This window comes from Scyliorhinus torazame, chromosome 2 (genome assembly GCF_047496885.1).
Source record: "Scyliorhinus torazame isolate Kashiwa2021f chromosome 2, sScyTor2.1, whole genome shotgun sequence".
Classification (NCBI taxonomy): domain Eukaryota; kingdom Metazoa; phylum Chordata; class Chondrichthyes; order Carcharhiniformes; family Scyliorhinidae; genus Scyliorhinus; species Scyliorhinus torazame.
The window spans coordinates 296,380,632-296,389,252 of NC_092708.1; the positions used below are offsets into that span (position 1 = coordinate 296,380,632).

Below are 8,621 nucleotides of genomic sequence, written 5' to 3' on the forward strand. Positions count from 1 at the left end.
ACTTCCTGGGTCCGTATCCTTCTATTCCCATCCTATTCATGTATTTGTCAAGATGCCCCTTAAATGTCCCTATCGTCCCTGCTTCCACTACCTCCTCCGGTAGCGAGTTCCAGGCACCCACTACCCTCTGCGTAAAAAACTTGCCTCGTACATCTACTCTAAACCTTGCCCCTCTCACCTTAAACCTATGCCCCCTAGTAATTGACCCCTCTACCCTGGGGAAAAGCCTCTGACTATCCACTCTGTCCATGCCCCTCAATTTTGTATACCTCTATCAGGTCTCCCCTCAACCTCCTTCGTTCCAGTGAGAACAAACCGAGTTTATTCAATCGCTCCTCATAGCTAATGCCCTCCATACCAGGCAACATTCTGGTAAATCTCTTCTGCACCCTCTCTAAAGCCTCCACATCCTTCTGGTAGTGTGGCGACCAGAATTGAACACTATACTCCAAGTGTGGCCTAACTAAGGTTCTATACAGCTGCAACATGACTTGCCAATTCTTATACTCAAAAAGGTCCTCAATCTGCTCCCACACTGGACAGTCAACAGCAGGTAAGAATGGAACGGCACTTTCTTCAAAGTTGGTAAAAAGGCAGAGAATGTATATCCTTTGGAGAGTGCCCCATCATCCACCTTCCCTCCCAAATATAGGCCCAACTTCAGCAGCCAACACACTTCTTCCAGGAGTCCATGCAATCCCAGCAGCACTCACTACTCTCTTCTGGCAGTGCTGGTGCAGATTGGCAGGCAACTATTGAACAGAGGACTTTTTTCCACTAAGGATATCACTGCAGGACAGCATTAAAAAAAGTTAGTTGGTTTGTGACCAACTTCTCCAGGGTGAGCAAGCAGTAGCCCCACCCCACAAAGTTCAGCCTGTTAAGTCAGTCACGAACTGCAGCCAAAAAGGCTAATGTTGGCATTCATCTCAAGCAGGCTGGAACATACAAGATGGAAATGATGATTTGTTGTATAAAACCTTTGGGTCAAACCCGGTCGGAAATACATCGTTTTTGGGCACACCTATACATTGGCCTTGGAAGGGATGCAATATACATGAATGATTCTCGGTACAAATTGATTCTCGGTACAAATGAGGAAAGTTGCATAAAGTAGTTAAATGTAGTTGAGGTACATTTCAGTTGCAATCTAAACAGTGAAGACTAGTTTCTCTGGCTGGCCTCATTTTGAAATGCTTTATGTTACGGTGCTATAGAAATGCAAGCGGTTATCTTCAACCTTGCAGTTTTATTTCAGAGATTAAGAATGCACAGCAGTATGTCAAAGACAAATAACTGAGCAAGCCTGTTTACACTGTCAAGCCAGAGGTGATAGAAATGAATATCCCATTTGTCCGATTTGATAACAAGACATAGAAAATTAGGACACATCCTGTGTTGATTCATTGCCAGCCAAGCACCATTAACATGGAAATATGACTGGCTGCGTTTTAAAATCTCAATAGCAGTAACCACCGAATATAATCCCGTTTTAAACATAACAAACGCCACAATAATCAACTACTTCTATTTATGCAGTTACCTTCTCAATCTGGTGAATTCCCCCTTGCTATCACAATAAGTGGCATTTAGTTTATTTTGAAGTCCCATCCAACACGTCAGGTAGTTCATTCAAACAAAAAGGAATGTTCCACTTCTGATAGGATTCTTCTCACCCCATGGCCACATGCAGAGTAGAATGGACACCATTAAGGAATAGTCAGCTCCCAGGGTAACATTTGTCTGAAAAGTAACTCTCATTTCTAACAGCTGCTTCCTAACAATAGTCTGCATCCAGAATATATATTGTAGGTAGGTCCAATTACGGAACATTAAAAGCAGGAAATATAGTCCTATATGCATGCTCGGTGAGTTAATGGTGTTTATTCCCAAATAGCAGGCTTCCCCGCCCCCAACGGTAGTACCTGTACTCAACTCATGTCTAGCTCTTAAAAACAGGCAATGCAACAGAAATCATTTAATCAGCAGAACTAGGAGCTGGACGTCACAGTAGGAATCAGCTTTACCTCTCTTTTTGTCAGCTTTTGGGTGACAGGGATCTACAAATCATTCAGCATCAACATAATACATGTTTATAAATTGCCCAATGCCTCAGAAGATCCTTCTATCGAGTAATCTGGTGAAAGTGACATGGTATAAAAATGAAAAAAAGTGTTACATCACAATTTTAACCACTTCAGGTGATAAATGGTCAACTGTTTTTAGTGTAATGGAGCTATTTCATGGCTATGGCTGCAAAATGTTCAAGTAGTGACTTATTGGTCATATTCCCTTTTTGAGTTATTGACGCAATTATCGTTGCTATTCTTAAATGGCGTCCCCCAACTGATTGCCACCACTCTAGCCCCACCCAGGCTCAACTATTCTTAATTAGTATACTTATGGTAGAGTTTTGCACAAATATAGAGGATGGGAAGCTATCCTACTCTATCACGCTTGCATTTTTTGATCTGGACTGGCGTCTGCCCATCAAACATCATATGGCCTTTCCCCACAAGTCCCACCAGCTTTAGGGCGAGTCAATGCAATGCAATTAAATGTTTCTGGCTTTAATCTTCTGTGCACAATATTCAGTCGAAATAGCAGAAACAATTTTGAAGACGACCCTTTCCAATTTTGATCAACTTTCCAATTTTGAGATTGGATTCAGTGCCCATTATTTACACACCTAATTCTGAAGCATTTTGGGACACTGTTGTACAAGTGGATGGATAGATCCCATACTGTAAGGACGCCCTAAGCTAATTATCAAACAAAAGTTTACAGTTACATCGAGCAAAATTACTAAGAAATAAAGCAGCCACCCTGCATTCGTCATACAACCCCTCGAATGTTTCAAATGTATTACCAGATCAATTAGATTTCTCATGCTTACATTACACAGAAAGAAGTATTTGGGGGGGGGGGGGGGGGGGGGGGGGAAAAGAGAGAGTGTAAGAGCAAGCTCTAATGCAACTCAAACCCTTGCAATCCAAGAGGCTGAAGAATTGAAAATTTCAAAGCAGCCACCCTCCTAAAGTGTCCAATTTGTCTTTCGCTTATCAATATCTTATTGGAATATACAGAATGAATTGCTTTGAAATCAACAACTTCTTCAAATATTAAATGATAAAGTAGCATTTAACTAGTTGGAACTGGGAGCTCAAACTTCCATATTTTCCCCATTATCAAAATGGACAGAGCTAAAAGTGTCAAAAATTACCTGCATAGATCAACACATTAACCACATGCAGATTAATTCATACACAAATATTTAAATGACTTAACACATTTGCCCCCAGAACATTCCTAGTGTCTCCAGTCACTATTACAAAAAGGATTTCGAACTGCAAAATGCCAGATAGAAAACTTCACAAATCTATTCAAAATTCAGTGTCCTAATTCATAAATTGCGTATTGCTTCAGGCAATATTTTGAAGCACAAACCTGTAATTTGAGAGTGGGGAGTTTATTTCTGTTTACCATGCAAAGTTACATGGAGAATACGGTGTGATTGAACATTAGACAGTCAATATTCTTAACAAATATTTTGCTCTTCTAGAAAAGTATTTTCTGTTCTTCTAGAAAAGCATTCTATGTACATGCAATATTTTAACAGCTATGTTTGGATGCCTGGCAGGGCTTCCCTTTTATCCAGTTCTGAAACTATGTCCAGTTTTGCCATTTGTGGACAAGGATGACAAGACACAAAAGCATGCATTTCCCATAAATAGCTCTGACTAGCAGAGGATTACTCAGCATGCAGATCAAATTCTCTAGTAGGAGAGCAACTGTTGGCTTTGTGCCAAATGCAACAACTAATAGCTGACATCCAAGTGTAACCAGGACAGTCTCCAAATTCACATGTAAAAGGATTTTTGTATATTCCAGATTTATATACACATACTCCAAGTAATTGCTGGATTTCACAACTCCTTTTAGAATTCCCAGAGTGTTTGTAGAAGGTACTCCTCCTCCATTATTCATATTAAAAAAAAAAAGTGTTCCGTATTAAGTGATTAAACATTTCATTAATACTCAAATTGTAAATTTGAAGCTTTGTATAATGATGCCAGAACAGAATCTACAACTTGGATATATTCAATTGTAGTGTATTAATATGCAAAACAACTTATGTAAATTTAACTAGATATCAGCATAATTTACTAAATATGCCCAGCTTTACTAGTACACTCCAATGTAGCAAGGAATGTTCTTCGGAATAACTGATTTTTAAAAAACTTTATACTCAGTCATAAACACTGTCTGATTCAACTCTGCTACATCAATATTTTGAAAACGTTAAATTTAAAAACATTTGGTTGCACAGGTTGAAAATTATAAAAATAAAACACCATTGCAACAAACATTACAGTTTGGTCCTCTGACCAGAGAGCGTGAGTGCAGGCTACAATTTCCAGTTAGTATGTTTTATCAGTGAAAAATAAAAACAAAGCAGCAATCGGCCATAAGCCACAATTTTTATTGTAAGCGTGGCTAATTTTCTGATCTCAAAAACAATGTTCCATTTAAGGCTCTTGTATACAGTAACTGCCATCATGACTGATTTTGCATGTCTGTTTCAATGTTTGAAAAAAAAAAACTAACATGGTAAACATTGACTCCCATTCTTTTTCAGTAGTGTACATTCCACTGGAAACAAAGGCAACATAAACAACTCCTTCCTTAAGGTCTGCAGGAATGAAAACGCAAGAGCTATACAATTCACTGATGCAATTACAACTACAGAAATTTGGTTGGCATTCCTTAGATTTCTTTTAAAACAAAAAAAGGTTACAAAAAGTGCTTTGATGCATAGTGTAGAACATATGCTGCCATGACACAAAACTAGGCTATCAAGGCGAGAGTGGATTATGAATGCTCAAGAGCCTCATGGAACTATGATCAAGTGCAACTTCAATTACAATACTGAATTAATGGCTACCACATGACCAGTGGACAATACTCAAGGTTTTCAAAAGCTTATACTTAGTGTTTCTAAACTACTCACAAACGTTCACATTCATTGTACAAGAAACAAGGAATGCATGCAACGACAATTGTTTTGGCTAGAATGAATGACGTGAAAGCATTCCTCCATTCCTTGAGATTCTACATAAAAACTACTGGGATCAAACAGTCTAAGGGCAACCGCAGGTTGGCTGCTTAAGTTAATGAGATCACCTTTACGTGGAAAAAAACTAAACTATTCCAACTTTTGATCAAATGATAGAGCTGCAGAAATGGAAGCTCCATGGGTCAAGATGGCACTCAATTGCCATAATGCAAGGATATTCCTTCAAGTGAAACCACCACATTGCCTCCCAGTTTCTCTGCAAGTGTTATACGGTCCTGAATTTCATCTAATCCATTAACTTGCCATTCATGTTTAATACCTGAAAAACAGAAAATATAGTCAAACTATTGTTACACTTACACCAACTAAATTAAGAACTGAAAACATGTTTAAAATTTTAACCTGTAAATTTCCTTTTAATAGCATCCTTTGAGCTAGCATATATCATCTTGCTTTTAAGGGATGCCCTTTCTGGAGCCCTACAAGAAACAAATAAAAATGATGAACGGTAATAGCCATTGTTATGACGGTGTTTGAACAACTATGAAACCAGTCAATGCATATCTTCAATACCACAGGAGCCTTAAACGGAAAGCCAAATTTTCTCTTGATCACATACCAGAATATAAATACCAAATCTTCTTTCTTGGATTCTTTTGTCTCATATGTAGCATCATACAAAGCGTAACGACAGTCGGTCTGAGGTAGCAACTGAACGAAAGATGTGTAGGGATCCTGCACAGTTTCTCCAATTTCACCCACCAAAATCTCTTTGGCTGCCTCCACAATTATCTGTTTTTTATCATCACTAAGGCAGAATAATATTGCTTTCTTTCTTTTTTTGACTTCTTCTGGTGATGACGATTTTCTTACTTTCATGTCATTGAAGACTTTAATAACTTCATCATGTACTGTTACTCCAGAGGCCTATTTGAAAATAAAAAAAATAAGTGAGCACTTCTCAAATATTTTGCAGCATTCCTAACATGGCACAGAAATGAGCAACCCAATCTTAAGAATTTTTTTTTAAAAACCCTGTGATTAACAAAAAAGTCCATCTTTCCCTCACTTTAAAATAAAGCACTTAGTAGTGTTTACATGAAAATGGACAGCAGCCACCTTGCATCTCTCTACACTGTGCAAGTTGAGGCTCCAGTGCCAGAAAGGAGCATCACTTGCAATGATGCAGTGGATTCTGACAAATTACAGCAAATTGTGGTATGCGACAGAGGGGGGGAGCCTCTGAGCTCAATGTTGTAACAAAAGAACCCAACTACAGGCTCATCTGCTCTTCCAGCATCAAAGACATGTATTGAAGTTGTTGGGATAGAGACAATCGACATTTAAGAAAAACACGACTCACCTGGAAACCGACAAGAGTAAAACTCAGAAAAAAACAGACAGCAGCAAAATATTTTTCATTTAAGAATAAATGACGAAGGAGCATTCTCTTCGACTCTGGGGCTATTGTGCATTATCCCACCTCCCACTGCCCCAAGTTTCGCCCGAATCAGATGTTGACGTATTTACATAAAAAAAGGACAAATAAAACCGGCCAACGTTTCAGAAATTGAGCAGAGCCGTCGCTGCGAGCTCTGGACCAGGGAGATTCGGACATTTCCAGGTTAATCTCTCCTTTGGAGCTGCAAGCCAATTCCAGGCGCCGCTTCTCGACCCTGTCGGAAAGGTGCTCAGAGCAACAACAAAAAAAAAAGATAATTAAATGCCCACGGCCAGGGGACTATGGGCAGGGATCCGTTTCCAACAGATTTCGGCACCATCTCCCCTCCCGTTAAAACGTGCCGAGCGAGGTCTTTGCCCCGTCATGGCTGCCGTCTCCTCGGCACCAGGCACCGACCCCCACCCCCGTCCCGAATCCAATTAATAAAACGGGGTAGATTAGGCTAAACGAGGGAGGGGAGTGAAGAGGCGCAAAGGCTGGGTACCAAAACTCGCCTCACTAACCTGCCGCTAAGCCATCACCAGTGTTCAGTTTGGCGGCAGCGGGCGCCGGGCTGGCCAGCATGCGGAGAGACGCGAAGCCGGCACCGTGTGTCCTGCCGGCCAGGCGGGCGGGCCACCGCCACTCACTGCAGCAGCTAAAATTAGGTTAAAATGGCCGCTGCGAGCGAGGTGCCGGCACCCCGAGACCTCCACTCCAAAAGCCGGGGTGCTCCACAGAGGGGGCAAATTCAATCATTGGGAAGGCGGGGGATTACAGGTTGGCCCCGCGGTGGTATTTGCGTCGAGGCGTGGAGCAGCTGCTTGAGGTGTCCCTTACCATGGCGGGCGAGCGGCTGCACTGACGATGAGAAACGCTCGCACGGCAGCGCTCAACACTCGACCGTTACTTCAGCTGCAGGGAGCGTGGGGGTTGGGCGGGGGGGGGGGGGAGGAGGAGGCTGGGCTCGACCATTTGCAGGGCTCCGGGAGGGGATGGAAGGGACTCTGCTGGTGGGAGACGGCCGCGGCCAGCGCGCGCGCGCGCTCGCCGCCGCCACCTCCACCGCTGAGCCCACATGGTCTGCTCTGCCCCTGACCACACAAACCAAACAGGCCACCTACCCATCAGAGGCCATCTCGAGCCTCCTGCACCGTCGTCACACGGAGTAACGGCACCGACATGCCTACATCTCACAACACGCTAACTAAACCTGATCGTGATATGGTGAGACAAAAAAAAAACCTTATCACAAACTACAGACTAATGCATTTAGGTCATCCGTGCGCAATCCGTGTTAAAAAAACTTAGAATAAATTACAAATCAACGGATTCGGGTCATGTATGTGCCATCTAGAATAAACATCTACAAATGATCTTGCTCATTAATGTATATCATAATCACACGCACACTACACTTGCAATAGCACACTATCAACAATCACAGCAGGTAACTTGCTCTGAACGTGCGTTGTCAATTCGTACTTAACGAACAGACTGACTTTCGAGTCGTAGGTAAATATCCCATTCACAAACCAGCCGCTTTATAATATGCATGCAAACATTTTAAAATAATCATACAAATCAGCCTGCGGGTATGTGCAACCGCAAAAGATGATGCATTGAAGAGATAAGCAAACCTCAAATTAAATGTAATGAACCTGTTAATGATGCACAGAATATATACCTCATTCAGTAATTAATGCTTTCCCCAAGCGCACACCAACCTGCCTGTATTATCCATAACCTACTACCTCATAGTTATACATATAGTATATAATATCAGTCATAGAGCTTTACAGCACAAAAAGATGCCCTTCAGTCCATAGTATCTGTGCTGTCGATCAAACACCTGTCTAATCTCATTCCATTTCCCATCACTTGGTCCTTAGCTTTGTATGCTATGGCGTTTCAAGTGCTCATTTAAATACTTCTTAAATGTTTTGAGGGTTCCTGTCTCTACCACCCTTTCAGGTAGTGAGTTCCAAATTCCCACCACCCTCTGCGTGAAAACGTTTTCCCAGTCCCCTCTAAATCTCCTGCACCTTAACGTAAATCTATGCCCCCTGGTTATTGACCCCTCTATTGAGGATAAAAGTTTCT

The 8,621-nt window shown here is 41.6% G+C and overlaps 1 protein-coding gene across 2 annotated transcripts; it reads right to left on the minus strand.

The window, feature by feature from the left end:
* Window positions 1-4,467: 4,467 nt before the first annotated feature.
* On the minus strand, window positions 4,468-7,479 carry cfl2 (cofilin 2 (muscle)). 2 transcript variants are annotated; one of them, XM_072488639.1, is made up of 4 exons: window positions 7,359-7,479; window positions 5,697-6,004; window positions 5,480-5,556; window positions 4,468-5,396 (listed from the first exon to the last, which is right to left on the minus strand). In XM_072488639.1, the coding sequence occupies exons 1-4, from the start codon at window positions 7,359-7,361 to the stop codon at window positions 5,272-5,274; spliced, it is 513 nt and encodes a 170-aa protein (XP_072344740.1). In that variant the 5' UTR covers window positions 7,362-7,479; the 3' UTR covers window positions 4,468-5,271. The 2 variants fall into 2 exon arrangements, with proteins under 2 accessions (XP_072344740.1, XP_072344749.1); XM_072488648.1 differs by lacking the exon at window positions 7,359-7,479 and adding an exon at window positions 7,043-7,184.
* Window positions 7,480-8,621: the final 1,142 nt, after the last annotated feature.